This window comes from Bos indicus, chromosome 5 (genome assembly GCF_029378745.1).
Source record: "Bos indicus isolate NIAB-ARS_2022 breed Sahiwal x Tharparkar chromosome 5, NIAB-ARS_B.indTharparkar_mat_pri_1.0, whole genome shotgun sequence".
In the NCBI taxonomy this organism is placed as follows: Eukaryota; Metazoa; Chordata; class Mammalia; order Artiodactyla; family Bovidae; genus Bos; species Bos indicus.
Window position 1 is genome coordinate 49,039,549 of NC_091764.1, and position 21,280 is coordinate 49,060,828.

The following is a 21,280-nucleotide window of genomic DNA, read 5'->3' on the forward strand; positions in this document are numbered from 1 at the left end:
AAGTTAAATATGTGTTGATTTTTTAAAAACTCTTAGTGAGCAAAGAATAAAAGGTACTTTCCTTAACCTGTTAAAAGATACCTACCAAGAACCTCAGGAAACATCCTACTTAATGGTTTTCTTAAAAGTCAGGGATGAGATATGAATGCCTATTATCATTGTTTCTATCAATTCTGGAGGCCCTAGGGACCAAAAAAAAAAGGCATTTTCGTTGAGTACTTCTGTAGTTACTTCAGTCTTCAAGTACAGCAATTTGGAGGTGGAGATAAATATATATATATTTATTTATATATATCTTTTATATATATATCTTATATATATATATATCTTATTTTTATATATATACATATCTTATTTATATATATATATCTTAGAAATTCACGTATTTTCTGACCTTGCAACTCCATTTGGATGAACATACCCTAAGAAAATCCTTAGGTCTGTGCACAAAGATATAAGTGTTAGGGCAGTCTTTCCAGTACTATCTATAACCAAAAAATACCAGTTTGAGATACACCCTACCATATATAAAATAGATAAACAATGATTTACTGTATAGCACAGGGAATTATATTCACTATCTCATGTTAAACTATAATGGAAAAGAATCTAAAAAACAATATACAGATCTATGTATAACCAAATTAATTATTATATACCTGAAACTAACATAATATATTGTAAATCAACTACACTTCAATATGAAAAAAAAAAAAAGACATCTCTTTTACAATAAGATGCTGTTGTGTGAATTCTGGCATGAACACATGATGAAATACTGGTCAATGAAACGCTGCTGTAGAAGAGCATTTGGAAAAACAAAGCTTCAACTAGTGTTCTCAATACACCTTTTAGAAGACAGTGGTGTATGTATCCATGCAAACATAAACAAATAGTGGAGAGACCCATTCCAGAACACCGATGGTCCCTTGTGCTCTGTTTTCCAAATTTTCTTAACCCACGTGTCACTTTTCTAATAAGGAAATATAGTATATTTAAAATGCTGCCTCAGATGATGGCTGTATGAAGCAAAAAAAACAACGAGTAGCTCAGAAAGAGTAGAGAGAGATTTTATGAGGGGAGATGGCAGCAGCTGTACACTTGGCCACAGTTCTCTATTCATCTAGATTCCATAAGACCCGGAAGATAAATTACTGCTTATTTTATTACAACGAAGAGAAACGAAAGATCTACATATTCATTTTATACACATACATTCACACACACGTACGCACATTCTTGAGCAAACTCTCTTACTCATACTCAGGAACCCAGCATTCTGCCAAGTTCCTGGCAGATCATAGGCCACCTTGCAACCTAGCGATTAAACTGGGGTCACTGGAGTTTATTGGGCTGCTCCCTTGGTTCACATGAACAAAGGCCAGGGGGGAGGCTGGGGGGAAGTTGACAGGAAAAGAGAAGAGGATGAGAACAGTCACACAGCATTCTATGCAGGCGCTCAGATTAAACACCACCACAATAGCTACGACAATGAGAATCTTTATGCATATATTTCTGTGATCAGTACAGTTCTTCAGAACAAGAGAGACAAAAAGAGGGAATACAATATTCCAAACAGTTACAGCCCCATGTTGACATTACAAACTAGGTTTAGATTAGCTGGAGGCTTTTGTAAGAGGACTGAGGTGCAGAGACATAAATCGACTCCCAGAATAGTGCTGATGGGGTACAGACATATCTACAAATAAAGAAACTGCTACTTGGTAAGTACTTCTGGTGCTGGCGTACAGTGTCCAACACAAAGGAAGATAAAAGTCCACACTGGTCTTCGTACATGCTGTGTGCTACAGGCTACTACAGATTCTTTATTTTCTAAAGTAGGCAAAGCTCACAAATTGACCAATTCACATGGTGATTACATGGTACAATGCATGCACTTTAACAGGACAGAGTGCTTGAACTGGAATTTGTCGGATTTTGAAATCCTGATGTGGTCATTCTTACCTCAGAAGACTATTTATTATCCTTTCAGTACTTTACTCATCATCAACAAATACTTATCCCCAACTGCATGCCATCACATCCACCCTTTCTTCAGGAAGACCAACTGCAAGAAACTGTACAATATGTGCTACAAACCCTAAGATAGGTAGCAGACAGCGATGGCACAAGCCTAAGAACGGCAGTAAGTACCCTCCACCTCATTACCCACCTCCCCAACCTCAGACCCCTCGGGGAGCTGGAAACTGACTCAAGAGAAGAAAAACAATTCTCTGTTCAAATCAGACATCCCTCCAGGGAACGGGACTCTTCTGACTCACTCGGGACAGGGAAAGAGAAAAGAATACAAGGTGGAGTCATTCTTATCTGAAAGGCTGAGCAGATGGAAGAAATCTCTGGCTTAACTTTGGAAAACATGGTCTCTTATGCAAAATAATCCCGACTCTCCACCTACACTCTTTCCAAGACACAGGCTGTGGGTGTGGTTGCTTTTTAAGAAGCTGCATGCTAACTTTGGAGAGCACCAAATTCCAGACCCAAACTGCAATAACTTATTACTCAGATTTTCTATCTTCAACTCTTTAAGGGGTAAAAATACCACAAAAAGGATAACTCTTCTCATTGTATATATCATTCTCATGTTTTCTGTTCAAAAAAAGCCCACACAATCACATTCTCTATTTTATTCTAAAAATTAGTGCCTCTCCATAGGAAAAAAAATCCTTTCTTAAACTATAGTTTTGGTTTCAGAATTAGCAATCCTCCAGTTAGGTCAAATGAATATTGTCTGCATCATCAAAATGCCTGCCAGCCTGGTCAAGGTCTTTCAGGGACGAGGATAAAATCGCTGAGTCTGTCTCTAAAGATAGTGGGAAAAGGGGGTTGTGGAGTGAGCCTTCTGTCCAGCCAAAATGAGAGCTGCATGAAGTGTTGTTGTTTTTTTTTTTTTAATAAACTACCTTTTCAGATAAGCAGGTCAGAGCTGCTTTTACAAAATGCCATGACAGCACTCTGTAACATCTGGCGAAAGGTTCTTTGAGTCAGGAGGGAGTGCAGTGAATGGCTTCCAAGTCTTGGTTTCTAGAACCTAGGTAGCCAACGCATCTGTGTACAAAGAGCATGAAACCCGCCTATTGCACTGGAGGAAACGTGGCTGAGTCACACTGAGTACCGAGAGTATTTACCTGGAGTATCTGAAGGGTTATTCACCTCTGGGTGACTCAGGGTTCCCATCTGCATAGTAGAGATAACAGGTACTATCTCTGAGGAGGAAGGGGTGAGAGAGAGCTAGAAAGTACTGGGGCCTTCTCCAGGAAAAGGCAGTGTTCAAGTAACAAAGAACTCCAACCTCCCCAAAAAAGCACAAAATTCAAGTAACAGAGTTACAGGTACTATGTTCTGGCTTTTGAGCAGAGGCTTCCTGCATCTGTAGTGGAGAGCTGGTCGGTAAATGAGCTGCATGGTGGAGAGTGCCAGACAAGCTCTGTGTAGAGCCCATCAGAGATCCCACCGCTGAGGACCTATACTCTCCTTAGGAGAAGAACATGGAGCTCGGGGAAAGCTTGGTGGAATCAGCAAGCTGTTCGGGGCAATTGCTTAATGCATATTCCCTTTGGGATCCCTGTATAAGATCTTCAAGTTGGTGATGAACCTACATTTCAACAGATGAGGGTTTTCTTCATTTTGCAGGTAGAAACAGAAAGTGAAGGAAAGGCTGTCTAGATTTTTCTCCTGAACTTCAGCACAAGAATAAAAACCAGTTTTGAGACTGGCCAAAACTCTTGAAGGAAAACTCACACATACAAACATTTCCCCGCTGCCCCAAATAGGGCATGAAGAGGGAAATTGGGAAGTTTTTTTTTTTTTTTTTTGCAACTAAGAAACTAACTTTCTTTTTGCAGTTTCTGTTCTAGCCAGCTAGTGTGTGCATGCTTGAGTATTAATAACACCCAGAGAACTGGAAGTTTTGGGGGGTTGCCACTGGGACCCTGAAGGCCCTCAGAACAGGAGGGAAGGAAGAAGAGTTAACAGTCTAGATACAAAGTCTTTTCTAAACAGCTCACAAGGAAAAGTTGGGCAAACACTTTAAAACCACAATATTTATTTTGCCACAAGAACCCACTGTATCGGTAATCAGAAGACATCCCGATTCTAGCGCCAATTATACAATTTCCAATTCCCATTTTTTAAGGACCGTTGCTCATCTCTGAACCTCTGGATTCATTCTCAGTGGACAACGGGAGCTGATCTGGAGCCATCCATCCAGCTGGAACCCTCCTGCCACCGTGAAGAGGTGAATGTGGATAGTTTCTGAGAGAAGGTCACCGTTTCTTTGTGCTGCTGTTGCCACTGCCGGACTTGCTAAAGCTCCTGCTCATGTGAGGAAAGTGCACGGTTGGGGTTCTTTCTGTCGGACCATATAATCCCAAATTCCTGGCGGCGGTGGACTTCCGCAGTGGTTTAACGCTGGGAAAGGGGCTAAAGATAGGGGTCTTCGGGTGGCTACCACCTTGGGGAGCCTTGCCAGGGACCTTGTTTCCTCCCAGGGCATTGGGTGGCTCTGGTAAGTGCCGCTGGCTGGGTGGAGGCACCCTGGGCTCAGGTTCAGCAGCAGCATCCCTTGGGGTCAGTTCCAAGGCTTCTATCTTCACCTGGACCTCAGACACATCGGCATCTCCATCCCCAAACACTGGCTCCGGAGACCGCCCTTCGATGGTCCTGCCTGTGCTGCCGTCGGAGCAGCCGCCTTGAGCTGTCCCGACACAATCGGAAGGAGATGCCTTGGCCGCCCCCAGGGTGTGAGTCTTGGAGCCCTCGCTCTGCTCTTCTATCAGCCCGACCATGTCCCCGCAGCCCAGCTGGCTCTTGGTCCTGGCCATGTTCTTTTTGTGGACACGGATGTGGGTTCGCCATGGAGAATTGAGCTTAGTCCTAAGGTCTTCATAGGGGACGGGTGATATTTTGCCTCCTGTGTGACCAGGGATGTGGATGACAGCATTCTTGGCGGCTCTGTTTGACATTTTCATCTTCTTGCCTAAAAGAAGGTGGTTTATAACTGGAGAGCTGTTTACCTGAGACGGGAGAATGCTGGTCACCGGCCCTTTGTCTGAAAGAAAGGTTGAAAGGTCGTGTGAAAGGTACCACAGAGAAAAACATCCATCTTGGAAGAGGAGTCAAGACAGGCTGTCCCTGCCCACTGCCCACATATTTCCCAGGTAAGGACAGAGTTATGTAACTGAAGGCAGCAGAAACTGAATTCAGTCCTTGAGCCTGGGGTACCGATTCTCTCCCTTAATACAGAGGAGACAAGGGGCTGAGGACACAAAGGGAACAGACTCTGACCCCTTATTACCAGTTAGAGTCCAGGCTCTCTAATGTTTTCTACAGAGAACTTTGCTTCTGAGAAGCAACCTCCCAGGTTATATATCTAGGAAATCTTTGGAAAAAAAATTTTTTTTAAATAATAAGTCAAACACTATGACCATATGGATTACCAGCTGTCAGCATCTGAGAGGTGGGAAAACCACACACTGCATGTTATTAAGTGAGAGACAGCAGAATGAGAGAAGTGAAAGTGAAAGGAGGTGGTAAAAACGCCGTGACATCACAGACATCAAGTGCCTGGTCCCAGGTCCACTCCTGTGTCCTTAACAGACTCAGAAAGCAAACTGAAAACAGGAAAGCACCCAAAATTGGGTTCTCCTGGAAGACACTATAGTAGTACTGTCTCCCTCCTGTGGCGATGACCAAGCCCCTGTTTTCAATGAAGTTTGCACGCTCATAGCCCCAGGGACAAGAGCTGCAGGCAGAAGTAGCAGAAAAAGACCATCTTTGTGTGAGCAGCCTTCCTTCTGACATCACCTGGGTCATGTGGTTGTGGTCATCCTCCCTTCTGTGCTTCTCAACTGCTCTCACCTCTCTACCTCTGGTCACAGGCCAGTCTTCAGTGAAACTTGGACACCTGTTTCCCCTTCGCTCTATGTCCTCTTACCTCCCTGAGTTACATCACAGCCTCTGTGACTGACCCATCCTCAACCTGTCCAGTTCCTTCCTAAACATCACCCAGATCCGCCTCACATGAAAATATTGGACTCTCCTATTCTCTTTGACTCTTCTAGCTCTCAGACCTTGGATGTAACTATTCTTGGTAATGAACCATAGAGACTTCGATTCCTTGATCCCCAGTCTTCTCATAATCTCTCACTGTCTCTGCGGCTCCCTTACACCACCACCACCACCCTGCTAGGAGCATGGCTGACCCCTTGGACCACACCTCATCAATAACCACATGTTTCAGCATCCCTGTGGCTGTACCACACATGCCCGACAAAACTCCACTCTAGAGCCACAATTCATGTTCTCTTTTCCAAAATGGGAGCTAAAAGCTGCTGGGGGTAGCGGTGAGGGGAATGGGGGATTCACACAGTTATGTGGATTGATATTCCTTAAATTCATAACTTCCTATTTTTTTAGGTCCTCAATTGCACTGAACAAACTTTCTTTCCCTCTCCCATTGCTTTCAGTGTTCAATCTAAATTTTCATTCCTTAAGCTCCTACACAACCTTCAACTTACTCCCAAGCAAACAACTTTTTCTCCAATTTCTTCATAAAAACAGAATCTATTTGGACTAAAATGCTTAACTTCCTGTCCTCCCAAACCTAGAAAGTTGGTACCTCAATCACCATCCTCACCACCTTTCTTTAAATCTCAGAAGCTGAGGATTTTTGTTTGTTCTGATCACACAATGCAGCATGTGGGATCTTAGTTCCCCGACCAGGGATCAAACCTGTGCCCCCTGCATTGGCAGTGTAAAACCCTGGACCACCAGGGACTTCCCAGAAGCTGGGAACTTTTGCCTCTAGCTGAATTTCACTCTCTCCACCTGTACTGCTAATCCTAACCTATACAATCTCCAAAACCTTTCTACTCAACGTGCAATCCTCACCCAGCAGCAGTGGCATCACCTAGAGGCTTATAGTATATGCATATCTTAGCCCCACCCCACAGCTACAGGAAGCAGATTCTTCATTTTAACATATCCCCAAGCAATGCATATTCACACTAAAGTCTGAGAAGCAATGTTCTTGAACTTTGCCCTTGAGTACCAATATTTCTCTAAAAATAACCACAGAAACCATGATCTAGAGTAGGGGTCAGCAAACTTTTCCTAAAAGGACCAGACTATAAATATTGTTGCCACTGAAGTGAAAGCCATCATAGACAATCTGCAGACAAATGGGCATGCCTGTGTTCCAATAAAACTGTATTTATAAAAACAGACATTGAGCAGAATTTGACCTATAGACCATAGTTCTGTATGTCTGTACATACAGTACAGACTACAGTCCAAACAGTGGGCTGATTTAGTACCCAAAGGCAACTGTTCAACATCCCATCCAAAGCTTTTGAAAGTGGTTCAAACAGAACTATATAAAGAATCAAAACATGGGGGTTATAGCCCTGGCCTGACCACTCAATATAGCTATATAATCCTAGACAATTGCTAAGCCTTCCTGAATTACCATCTCCTTATTTTTCACAAGGATATGAAAACATCTGTTCTTGCTTTCCTTGTAGATTTAAGGACAAATAAGGACATGTATGCATCAATGCTTTGAAAATTAAAGTGTTATAGTTTTTAGTTTCTTTTGTGATAGATTTTTATAATGATTCAGGATAAAGTAAGAATCTTCAAGAAGTTGCCTACTTCTTCCCAACAAGTAAAAGGTAAATTCAGTTTTTGTGCAAGACAGTCACATGCTTACCAGTCTCTTAAAAACATGTCAAATTTATACCGTGGTTAACTCTGGACTGGCATCATTTTCATTAGGATTTCACTTAGAATAAGACAAATCAATTCCCAAATCAGCATATATTAAATAATAAAATAGACTGTTCACTGGGATTTGGGGAATTTAAAGAAAAAAAGAAGCTCAACAATCCTTGGAAAAGAGCAACTCCAACTACAGTACAACTGTGTTCTTCTCAGCAGACTCCCAAGATGCTGCTAACCCATCAGCCAGGCACAGAAATGGACTTTTCCTTTTCCTCTGATCACAACATCTGTTATATGACTATCTAAATGGCTGAAGAATAGCTTAATTTACTAGTACACAGACGACTAAATTCCACTTCCAAATGCCTGGAGCTTAAGAAGCAAGAGCTCCAATATGTCTCAGATCCAAGGATCGCATGGCTTTGCAACATTCTCATCATTTGTAAACCCGTCTCCAAAAGCAAAGAGGTGTTCGATACCATCAGCTGCCTGGTCCTTGGGACCTTTTTCTTCTTTAGAGCCTGATAAGATAAAATAAAAAGTGAAAAGGTAAAGATGCTGTTGTCTCCTGCCAGCTGTGTTGGTGGGTGCTGAGCCAGAGCTGAGCAGTAATCTCCAGGCCATTCTAGAAATACTTGTGTCGACTTGCACAAGTTGACACACAGCTGAAATTAACTCAAAGAAGTATATTACCTGCCCTGATATACACCTGATGAACCTGTTGCTGCTGCTTCTTTTTAATCCGAGAATATTGCCGCTTCAGTGCATTGATATCTGTGGTCATGCGTTCCATCATCATACTGTTAAAAGCTGCATGGTATTCACTTCGGCAGGAATTGATGGCTCCTGGACTCAGTTCTGCAATGTTATTGGATCTCAGACTCTGGTCCCCATTTGATTCTGTATTCCAGGGAAGAGAGCCAAGGAGATGGTGTCACTGGGGGAGAACAGAACTAAGTGGGAATTGATGACACTATATAACCCAGGGTAGTATCTTAACCTCCAGGAAATTCTGAACCACAGAAAAAATCCAGGTATACTAGAATGTGTCTAGTACTTGTTTTTATTTGGTCCTGAAAATACTTCCTCATTTTCTTATTAGCCTAACTGTAATCTGAAATGAGCTGTGTGGGTTCATTGTTTGATTTTATTACCACTTTGATCATTATATGGACATAAGGTCAGCTGTTTCCAGATAAAAATCACTGCCATTTCCTAAACTTCCCTTAGAAAAATACAACTCTAGCTGTCTAAAGTCAGGGTACAGATTTCCATATAACTGCACAAGAATTTACAAGGGATCGTCCGTTTGCAGGGTTTAGTCAGGCATTAAAAGTGAGTTTTTTCCTTAGTTAAAAATAGCAAGACAAGATTATTAAGACTTCAGAACACAGTACCACTAGAAATTAATATTTTTATTCATTTAATAAGCATTTCCTGACTCTCTGTTATGTTTGTTATATCTGGTGTGGTTTCTGCTCCTGTGACACCAACAACTAGATTTATCCCTTAAATTTGAGATTACATCCAAGTATGAAAATGAAAAGTGTTAGTCACTCAGTCATATCTGATTCTTTGCAACCCTGTATACTATAGCCTGCCAGGCTCCTCTGTCCATGGGATTTCCCAGGCAAGGATACTGGAGTGGGTTGCCATTTCCTTCTCCAGGGGATCTTCCCGACCCAGGGATCAAACCTGGGTCTCCCACATTGCAGGCAGATTCTTTACCATCTGAGCCACCAAGGAAGCCAAGAAACAGAAATAAGTACTGTGTGAGAATACACTCCCATGTCACACAGGCAAAAGGGGATAAATTGAGATTTTTCTAACACAGTATGTAAAACCAGCCTGGGGACAAGCTTTAAAAACAAAGATTATTAGGGGATTTTAAGTATCCTAACATCTGCTGAAAGTGTTATTCAGATAAAGACTGAATATCTGATATGTTTATTGAAAATACTTCTCTAAGGAGAAGAAAATTAAAAGGAGATCTGCTAATCTAAACTAAAGTAAAACCAACAACAAAGACTAATGATGAAATTTAGGAGAAAGTTACCATGTCAAACCAGAGTACATAGTTGCACAGAAAAAATAACAGGGTAGAAAAATGGAACATAGACCCAAACTATAAAAATGTTAGAGTTAATAATACATTATAATGTTAGATTCAAAACATTAGAGTTATAATACATATTGATCCCATGGCTGGAAACCAAAAGCTAAAATTCAGGCAACAAAAGAGAAGGAAGAAGACATTACAAAATCAACAGAACCCTGGTTGAGTTCAGATTTTTTTTTAAGTCATTTCAAAAGATGACAAGGGAGTGCATACCAAGGACACACACACAAAATGACATGAACTGAACATTAAGCAGGTTAAAATACAAAACATGCTGAGGGTTAAAACTACCACGACCAAAACACCAACAACAAAATGAACAAACAAAAAAAGCATGAAGAACAAAAAATGAGAAAATAGCTCATGACTTTGAAATGGCAGTATAAAGCTAGCAGATGGCAGAGAGAATGCAGAGGTGCCTGCCATCTTTTGTTTCTGTACTCTTCCAGCAAGGAAAATGGTCTTCAAACTTGAAGAGGCAGAATTAAATGTCCTAAGGGAAGAACTGCCACCCAAGATAGGAAAGATCATAGTGGGAGAACAACAAACTGCTTAAAAGAGTTCATTGCATGGATAATGTCCAGACTTCACAGCAAGTCTGTTCTCTGTAAGGAAAAAACAAACAGCATGGCATTCAATTTAAAGTACCATTTTTAAGAAGAATACTAGCAAACTGCAGGACATTTAGAGGTGAATTTATAGAATATTAAAAGTTCTGGAAGACATATCTTTAAGAAATTCTGAACCATGGAGAAAGCTCTAGGGGATATGATGACTGGTCTCAAGATCCAAGAGACATCCAGCAGAAGAGGGAGCAGACTTGTTCTGTTTTGCTCTGAACAGAAGAACTATTGATAATCAGAACTGGTAAGTGGAAGTTATCTTTTCAAATCTAGAAACCTTGGGCTAAGCAGAGGAATTTAGCAGAATGTCCTATGAGATAATACGTTTCTGGTCACTGAAATTCAAATAGAGGCTACCATAATGTTTTGGCTTTAGAGAATATTTCTATAGTGGAAAAGAAGTTAGTCTATAATGAATCCAATTAAACTCAAACAGAATATAGTAAGCATCTATTATATGTCTGGCTCTGTGCTAAGGAACTAAGCACACAAACTTGAATCAGATGAGTGGAAAGCAAAACTAATCATAAAGAAAAAGAAATATGTATGATGTGTGTGACACATAACAGAGAGATCCTCTCAAATGATAAAGTAACAGAGAAGATACTTCTAATTAAGATCTTTAACAGTGGTAATCAGTTCAGGAAACAATAGGCCACAATATATTATATATTATAGGCCACAATAATAATACCCTGCCCATAGTGAACCAACACACTGTAATTATCTAACAGAGGCCACCTCTTTACCTTTAACTTGCTTCTGGTACTTCTGCAGTTCAGGTGCCAGGAGTCCACTGAAAGGTCCGAGACACCCCACTGCATTAGCAATGACATCTTCATCATCTGGGTCATTCTCTTCATCGCTGTCTCTGACCTTACCATGTCGTCTTGGAAAACATAAAAGAAAAAGCAATATTCAAAAAAATAGTGGCATTACTTTTAAGTAACATACCTACATGATTTAAATGACATACATATATGCTATAATTTATATAACACATTTATATAATTATATTTATAATACACATTTTAATATATCTATATAGTTATTATATAACTATATATTAGGTTAGCCAAAAAGTTCATTTGGTTTTTCTGCAAGATGTTACAGGAAAACCCAAACAAATCTTTTGGCCAACCCAATATAAAGTCCATCTCCCATCCTTGTTCAACTTCTGCCTGGTTCTTGCCTCACATAATCCCCATAGGTGATCACTGTTACTCATTTCTGATGTATTCTTCAGCTTTGTTATCAGGTAAATAAGCAAATATGACTAATCTTATTTTTCTCCTCTTTTTCATAAGTATTAGCATACTATCTATGAGTACACTTTTCTGCACCTTGCTTTTGTTCAACTGAAAAAAGAGTCTCTGTATTCACACACAGAGCTTCTTCCTCATCTTTCTAACGGCTGCACTATACTGCATATACGTATACATAATCATGTGTATGCATGTACTGTACTGTATCTATATAGTCCATGTTATGGACTAGGCTATTAATGATGCACACTTGAGTGGTTTCCAATATTATACTATTACAAACATCACTGCAGTTAATAACCTTATACACACTGTGTTTTGCATGTGTACAAATATATTTGTGGGATAAATCAGAAAGGTAGAATTGCTGGATCAAAGGATATGTGCATTAAAATCTGAGGAAATACTGTCAAATTGCCTGCCCCAAATCCTATGGTAATTAACCTCTCATCAGCAAAGTGTAAGAGTGTCTGTTTCCCTATAGCCTTATCGACAGAGAGCACACCGACCTTTTAAAGTTTTGTCAATCTGATAGGTGAAAAAACAGAATCTAAATCTCACTTTAATCTCACAATCTCACTTTGCATTTCCCTGATTCTAAGTGATGCTGCCTTTTACGTAAACGGCCTATTCCCCTCCTTTCATCATTTTTCAGTTGGGTGGTCATTTTCTTATGGACTTCTAAGAAACTTACACGTGAGAGAAATCAGTTACAAATATTTTTCCACAAGTATTTTTTTGTCTGCTTATGGAGGTATTTTTTGTTTGTTTGTTTTTTGGCTCTGTTTTGGTTGTAGTCAAGCAGAAAATTATTTTTAAAGTGCTTAATTTTTTCCTTTATCTTTAAAATTTTGAGTCAGTTATTAACACCTTCCCAATTACAAAGAAATAAAGACATCCTTCCATATTTTCTGCTGCTTATTTTATTATTTCATTTTTTTTCCATTTAACTCTCTCATCTATATGGAATTTATCCTGATGTGCGGTATAAAGTATGACTCCTATTTTCTTTCTTTCCAGATTGAGTCTCATAGGCCCAGTACCACTTACTAAATAGTATATCATTTCACTGTGATGTACATTTTCATATATTAAATTCCTATGTACATATATTTGTCAATTTCTGGTCACCACAGTATTTTAAATTAGCTCATCTGTCTCTTCAGGCACCAATTCTATACTTTTTAAATTACTGAAATTTTTAATATTTGATATTTTTAAATAAGTTGTAGGGTTGCTAAATACCCTTTCAGTTTATGTCCCAACCTTCTTCGAAAAGTAACACTTTCAAAAATCTTCCTCCTGAATTTAAATCAAAGCCTTTGGGAAAGAGATATTCAGATTTTAAGCACCAAGCTATTTTGAATGTATTTCTGAGGTTCAATAAATATAAATAGCAAAATATTAAGTCTTTCATCATGAAAATAACAAGGCAAAAAGAAAAAAAGATCTTACCCAGAAATTGAGGTGGGCTTAACTGTGGCAGGGAACGGTGTAATGTTGTAAGTGTATTTTTCCCTCAACTCTGCCAATTGTGGAAAGGGGAATGGAGCCATAGAATAAACAGTCTGGAAAACAAGAACGAAATGCCATGTCTGAAATCGTGGTCTTAACTTTATCAGTCCTGCGAAGACATGAAAGTTCTATGATTTGGGTGTGAAGAGGTAGAGACTGCTCCTTACACAGCGGATGGAGAGAGTCCACTTCAGTATTATCTTAGAGAAAGACAAAAGAATTTTTAAAAAATTAAAAAGTAAAACAATAATGAGTCCTCAAATCAATCCAGCTGCGACTGGGCACTCCACCTGGTGAACGCAGGGTAGGGGTGGAGCGGGAGAAATGGGGACAGTCTGACATCCCCCTGTTCCTTTGATAGATGGGTTAATTCAGAAATCCATAGCTCCCTATTACTTATTTCCCAGAGAACCCATCAATCTTCTTTATATGTACTGCTCATTTTCCAAAGCTTTCCTTGATGATTTTTATAGACATCAAATGTCAGCCTTCCAGATAAAATTAAATCTGGGGGACAATCTCATGATCACCTGCAAGCTTCCTCCAAAGATACCACCTTTTCAAATGTCTGCGAATGAGTTCTAGGTGACAATTGTTAACTGTTATTTTTAAAGAAAAAAAAGAAAAAGAAGGAAGTGACAGGGGTGTAAAGCATAGGCTGTTAAAAAATCTATAAATAAAAATGGGAAAAGTACCTGTGCTTCCTCCAGAATTTTAAGATGATCTATCATTCTACCAGGGAGAAGAAAATCATCTTGTTTGTTCTCTTAATTTGATAAAAACTTAATTGCTCCAAACACATTTCTTCAATCTTTTGGGTTCTTATTCATCAGAAGATGCATATTAGTCACATGAACTTTCATTTCTTCTAGGAAGCTATTCAATGTCCTGATGACATTTTTAGAGGAAAATATTTTAAAGTAGTATTTTTCTATTCAGAAGGTTTAGGAAATCTCTCATCTCTGCACAGGTAGAAAAAGGAGGGCTCTAAAAGGGGCTTCCTAGCGCTGCAGTCTCACCCCACAGCTCAGAGCTGCCACTGGAACAGTCCACTGAAATCTCGATTCTAAACAGCCTGCACATCGGACTGTCTCCAAACTTCGTGTTATCCACTTATACCTTAGTGTAACATCCCAAGACTCCAAACACAGAAATGCTGGCTACCATTCCTTTGATTCTCCATTGCTTACTGTGCAAAGTTACAAGTGTATCAAGACCACAAAAGTCCTCTCTAAATCAATTTATCTCATGCATACTTGATCACAGACAGTCCCTGACTCACAACAGTTCAACTTAAATGATTTTTCCTCTTTATGGTGGTGCAAAAGCAATATGCATTCAGTAGAAACCCTTCTTTGAATTCTGAATTTGGATCTTTTCCTGGGCTTACAATGTGCCAAAGATACTCTCTCATGATGCTAGGCAATCAAGCTCCCCATCTGCCAAGTGATCACGAGGGGAAACAAACAGTATATTTACAACCATTCTGGACCCAGACAACTGTTCTGTTTTTCACTTGCAGTTCAGCATTCAATAAATTATATGGGTTATTCAACTTGCCATTATAAAACAGGCTTCATGTCAGATGATGCTGCCCAAGTATAGGTTAACATAAGTGTCCTGAGTATTTAAGGCAGTGTTTAAGTGTAGGTTAAACATAAATGGCTTCATGTTTAAGGCAGGCTAGGATGAACTGTGATGTTTGGTAGGTTAGGTGTATTAAATACATTTTCAGTGTATGATGAGTTTATCTGCATATAACCCCGTCCTAAGTCCAGGAAGATCCGTGTACCAAAATGGCTGAGAAGCAGCACAAATGTACTAACAGTGAACTGTTTCCCCCTGGAAAGAAGCACAAGGTGCCCTGTGGCTCCCATTAGTCCGGAATGTGAGATTATGCTGCTTCCCAACCTCTCTGTGCCTGCTTTTCTTCATCTGAGAAGTGAAGGCATGAAACTCATCATGAAAAAGTGAAGGATGGTGGTTACCTCTGAGAGGAGCAGGACCTGAGAGGAGTACATGAGGGTGTTCACCTGTGTTGTTAATGTTTTATTTCTTAAACTGGGTCATGGGTGTGTACATTTTGTCATATTATTTTAATACATTCTGTTGCCTGAAATACTTCATATGATTTCATTAATAACATGGTCAGAGTACACTCTCGTTGATGCCACAAAGGCTGCCATCAGTTCACTGCCCTAAAAGCTGCTTTACTGACAGTATAGAAGGCCAGTAGAGCTTTGATCCATGGTCAGGGAACTAGACACCACATACTGCAACTAAGATCTGGTGCAGCAAAATAAATAAATAAATATTTTTTAAAAGTCTTAATTATGCACAGTGATGGATGTTGACTGGACTTTTGTGATCATTTCACAATATATACAAATACCGAATCATTATGTTGTACACCTGAAACTAATATGCTATATGTCAATCATATCTCAATAAACAAACCCATATCATTGGGATTCAAGTTTAAAAGATGGAATTACTAGGAGGGAGGTTCAAGAGGGAGGGATACAGGTATACCTATGGCTGATTCATGCTGATGTCTGGCAGAAACCAATACAATATTGTGCAGCAAATATCCTTCAATTAAAAATAAATTTCACTATTAAAAAAAATGAAATTACTAATGTTAGGAATTTCAAAATTCTCTACAAATGAAGGAAGATGTCTCACTGGAGACAATCAGTGAGATGTCTAGCTGAAAAGTCACCTTTTATTTCTGCTAATTTTATTAAAAGTTATCAGAAAACTCCTTGGCCCAGACTCATGAAGGAAGTGTGTAAGAAAAGAAAGAGGAGTACATTTTGGCCCTACTCTGTCCCATCCTGCCCCAGAGTAAACGGTCTGGGGTCTTACCAAGCTCCTTCAAGGGCCGCTCAGCTAAAGCCATTGAACCAAAAAGAACACTGGCTCCACTGGGATTCATGCTCTTTTCCTGCTCTTCCTTTCTCTATAATTTACTTTTAGTTAACCCTTTAAAGTATAAATCAGTGTTTCTGAAAGAAATGTCCTTGTAGTATTTCGCATGTATTCACTCACTTACTTAAAGGTCTCACTTGTCAGCAGACATATTTATCGCATGAAGGTACATGACATACCACCACAGTTCTCAGGGCACCTGAGAAGCTCCAGGTACCCAACTGTGCAAATCAGAGATTTACAACTGATTTCAAGAAAGGACTTTTACTAATTATCTTAGAGCCAAAGTATAGTACACAAATAGTATCTTAAAAAGGAATTTAAAAATAATTTGGTTCAACCTCCCTCCCATGCAAGAGCGCCCTCTAGAGCATCTCCAACATTTGATCATAAGGGTGTTGCTTGAACACTTCCAGTTATGGTCCCACACAATTTTGCAAGCCAAGACAGTTTCATTTTTGACAGCACTAATAATCAAATGGTATCCTTCTACTGGACAAGCATTCACATCCATGTGATTTCCATTTCATCACTGATAGAAAAAGGGAACAGTCTCACGGCACATGAAAGCTCCCCTCAGGTAACCGTAAATAATTATTGACAACCACTTTTGGTGAGGTTTCTCCAAACTCGTTTAGTAATTGCATGTAACTAACTTTTCTATATATAATGCCGCTGCTGCTTAGTCACTTCAGTCATGTTTGACTCTGTGTGACACTATGGACTACATCGTGCCAGGCTCCTCTGTCCGTGGGATTCTCTAGGCAACAGTATTAGAGTGGGTTGCCAGGCCCTCCTCCAGGGGATCTTTCTGACCCGGGGATCAAACCTGGGTCTCCTGCATTGCAGTCAGATTCTTTACTGCTGAGCCACCAGGGAAGCCCTCTATATATAATAACTATACAAAACTATAGAGATTTTCTCGGTGATCTAGTTCCTAAGACTCTGTGCTCCCAATGCAGGGGGCCCCAGTGCTATCCCTGGTCGGAGAATGAAATTCCACATGCTGCAACTAAGAGTTCACATGCCACAACTAAAAAAAAAATTGCATGCCACAACAAAGTCCTGGGGCAGTTAGAAAAAAAAACCTATAACTTTTCTCTCAAAGAATCCATGAGAGACTTTGTCAAAAGGTGTAGCAAAATCCATATAAACTATTTCATCAGTATTCTCCCAACCTCTTTTTCTAACATTATCTCTTATTTAAATGGCCATTGCTAATAATATAAAAGAGTGATGAGATTTATGGTAAAAACAAACAAACAAACAAACAAACCCAGTAGATAATTTGGTGCATGGCACCTAGAACTGAAAGAAATAAGGAAAACCAAATAGGGAAAATCTTTGCATCTCTTCAGTTCAAAAATAAAGATCTTGTATGTGGTCCACATTTTTCATCTGATTGGATTTTTCATCATTTCAAGTTTGCTGACAGACTTAAGGTCTACCGTAATTGGATCATAGCCACTGAATTAATTTTCTTAAGGAGTAAATATAGAAAAGAGAGCGCTTGAAATGACATTCAGCATTTCTTTCCTTAATACTCTACGATGTCAAGGAAAACCAACAAGTCTATTTACTGCCCAAACTACCAACATGCATTTAAATAGACATTTATATTTAGGTACTGCTGAAAAGGAATAGTATTTCTCTTTTTCATCACTGACATGTTTTACAAAAAACATGAAATCATAAGTTGTACAAAATTAGGCTCAGTTCATCTTTACCAGATGTTTTCCTCGGCAGGAGAAATGCTGCTAAAATGAAATCTAATCAATCAAGCCACAGTCTACATTTTTCCTTCTAGGATTCTCTTAAAGCAAAGAAGGGGCTCTCTTTTCTCCTGGTATCTAAGATAGGAAATTCCCAGAAGACAAAGTGCAATGTATCTATCATTTACAATGTTTAAACTTCAGGTGAAATAAAATGTTGCCATTCTTCTAAAAGGGATTTCGGATTTTAGAAAGACATGTTTTGAATAAGGTGGAAACCCTGTGTTGGGTGGCGAGGAGCAGCAGCAGGCCACGTGTTGAGCTTGGATCCCACCAGTTCTGGGCCTGCCACTAGACAACCCAAGAATATGGCAAGATGCTCACTCTCCATGTCTTAGTTTCTTCTCTGTTAAGTGACAGAATTAGGTTACTGGACCTTTAAGAGTCTTTCAAACCAGTGTTTCTATAAGTGTTAGTTCAAACCACTTGCATAACCACGACCCATGGGCCAAATATCTGCCTTTTAATACACTCCTGACATGTTGCTTATACGCAGTCAAGTTTGAAAAACACTGCCTCAAATTCTAATGTTTTATACTTCTGTGTATCCATGGAGCAGCCAGGGGGATTCTTAGCACTACGTTAGGCATTATGGCGGAGAAGGCGATGGCACCCCACTCCAGTACTCTTGCCTGGAAAATCCTATGGACGGAGGAGCCTGGTAGGCTGCAGTCCATGGGATCACAAAGAGTCGGACATGACTGAGCGACTTGACTTTCACTTTTCACTTTCATGTATTGGAGAAGGAAATGGCAACCCACTCCAGTGTTCTTGCCTGGAGAATCTCAGGGCCGGGGGAGCCTGGTGGGCTGCCGTCTATGGGATTGCACAGAGTCAGATATGACTGAAGCGACTTAGCAGCAGCAGCAGCAGCAGGAGAAGGCAGTATCTCCCTGGTGGCTCAGATGGTAAATAGTCCACCTGCAGTGCAGAAGACCTGGGTTCGATCCCTGGGTTGGGAAGATCCCCTGGAGAAGGAAATGACAACCCACTCCAGTATTCTTGCCTGGAAAATCCCACCAACGAAGGACCCTGGCAGGCTACAGTCCATGGGGTCGCAAAGTGTCAGACACAACTGAGCGACTTCACTTTCTTTCTCGTTTCTTTCTAGGAGAAGGTCAAGTGCTACATATTATGAGAAAAGAGTCCCTGTCCTCCAGGAATTCATAATATCTCTGAGGAAATAAAATCCAGCCTCAAATCAAGGTAGAATGTGATGAAGGCTCACAAGAGTGGTACAAGGAAAATGTGGTGAATCAAAGAAGGAGATGCTTTTAGTTGAGCCTATCAGAGACTGGACTGATGCTGAAGTTGAAACTCCAAAACTTTGACCACCTGATGCGAAGAACTGACTCACTTGAAAAGACCCTGATGCTGGGGAAGATTGATGGCGGGAGGAGAAGGGGATGACAGAGGATGAGATGGTTGGATGGCATCACCGACTCAATGGACATAAGTTTGAGTAAACTCCGGGAGTTAGTGATGGGCAGGGAGGCCTGGTGTGCTACAGTCCATGGGGTCACAAAGAGTTGGACACAACTGAGCGACTGGACTGAACTGACTGATGACAGTTTCATGAAGGAGATGGCACATGAACTGGCACTTTCACAGGGAGGCAGGCCTGAAACACGTGAAGAGACTGAACAGGGAAACACGTGAAGCGACTGAGGGAGACGGAACAGAGGGAGCAAAGGTGTGGAGCAGGCATATCCCCCAGGAGCTCCAGGAACATGGAAGACAGTGTGACTTACCTAGACTTGGATCAAGGGTACAAAAGGGAACAACCGGAACTATGGCTGAAAAGACAGGTAAATGCCAGACAGTCAAGAGCACTGGCTGATGAGCTGAGAAACCCATGCTCTGTGTTGTAGGTAATAAGGAGTCACTGAACTTTCACGAGTGAGGAAAAAGGGATGAGATCTGAGTCCTGCCCAGGGCACGTGAATCAGGCAGTTCTGCAGGATGTCAAGCACAGGTCCCCAGCCCCCAGGCCACAGAGAGTACTTCCTGTCAGATCACTGGCAGCATTAGATTAGAAATAAAGTGCATAGTTAATAACATGCTTGAATCTTGAATCATCCTGAAACCACTCCCCTGACCCTGGTCTGTGGAAAACTTGTCTTCTACAAAATCTGTCCCTGGTGCCAAAAAGATTGGGGACCTCTGAAAAGGATCTCATAGGTAGAATATGAGAATAATGTTTAATAAAAGACACTTCCCTCTACAAGAGAAAAGAAGCAAGGAAGCAATGGCTCGGGAGGTGTGACAGGAGCTGGAATCAGAGCACAGAGGTCAGGTGCAGATAGCGTACTTCCTGCTCTAAGTCAGACAGGAAGGAAGAAAGGAGAGACGAGAATGCAAAGAAAAGGTGAAATAAAAAATAGAAATGCTCAGGGAAATTCTACCAGGTGGTCAGTATTCTCAACAACTTGGGCAGCTTTCCGCTAAAAGTGAGGGGTTCCGAGAAGTAGGTGGAGGTGCCAGGAGATGAGAAGAGAAATAAAACCTCTTCTCAAGTCCTAAATGAGGGCCTGGGTATTTGTTTTCTAACCCGTTGACTGGGCCCCAGCCACCAAAATGACCTCAGGCATGGAACCCAACATTAAAGTTGAAATTTTAAAAGAGAGAGAGAGAGGCACGACAGAGAAAGAAGGAACCAAGGCCCAACAACCACTTTGGACAAGAACCACTGCTGGTTAGTTTGCAGGATGAAGGAAGAACCTGGAAGAGAAAGTGTCATCAGAAGCCCAGGAGAAGAATGAGAAAAAAATCATGTTATAGAGCCTAATGGAAGACACAGAGCTAACAAATCTGCTATCTCTTCTACACTCACTGCCATTTTTAATGACTTGCCCAGTATGATGTTGAGATACAGTAACATGCCAGAAAGTAACAAAACCCTTCAAGTTGGCAATTTTGAAATTTATGATTCCTATGTAAAAACATGAGTTGCAAATGTGGACAAAACAAATAAACCAAAATGAGAAGTAGAATAATCTTCTTTTGATCCTCAGTAATTCCTTCCCAGAAATAATTATTTCTCCCCACCAGTCTCCCTTTAAGGCTAAGAATCAGATCCAGAAAAAGTGCCTGGGGATTTGTTGGTGACGGGGGCCGGTGCTCTGATGGGGTTTTTCGTTTGTTTGTTTTTGTATTGCATTTTTTGGTTTTTTAAAAAACTTTCCAGCTTTATTTGAGCCATAATTGAAATATAACATTGTTTAATGAAAGTCATAATAAATATTCATTATTCATTTCTTCCTTCCTCTGCTTGTTCTCAAGGTATTGGGGTCCCCTGAGCCAAGCGGGGCAGGC

General features: G+C 40.4%; 1 protein-coding gene across 8 annotated transcripts in view; it reads right to left on the reverse strand.

Annotated features, from left to right (window-relative positions):
• Nucleotides 1–1,484: 1,484 nt before the first annotated feature.
• Nucleotides 1,485–21,280, reverse strand: part of TBC1D30 (TBC1 domain family member 30) — a 104,233-nt gene continuing 84,437 nt past the window's right edge. For 4 of the 8 annotated variants that reach the window (XM_070788575.1, XM_070788574.1, XM_070788571.1 and 1 more), the window contains 5 exons: nucleotides 13,203–13,315; nucleotides 11,232–11,371; nucleotides 8,434–8,640; nucleotides 8,220–8,261; nucleotides 1,485–5,068 (listed from right to left, as the gene is read on the reverse strand). In XM_070788575.1, coding sequence (XP_070644676.1) covers nucleotides 4,284–5,068; nucleotides 8,220–8,261; nucleotides 8,434–8,640; nucleotides 11,232–11,371; nucleotides 13,203–13,315 — 1,287 coding nt within the window. In that variant the 3' untranslated portion in view covers nucleotides 1,485–4,283. The remainder of the gene's footprint in view (nucleotides 5,069–8,219; nucleotides 8,262–8,433; nucleotides 8,641–11,231; nucleotides 11,372–13,202; nucleotides 13,316–21,280) is intronic. The other 4 variants (XM_070788573.1, XM_070788576.1, XM_070788572.1 and 1 more) reach the window with 2 other exon arrangements.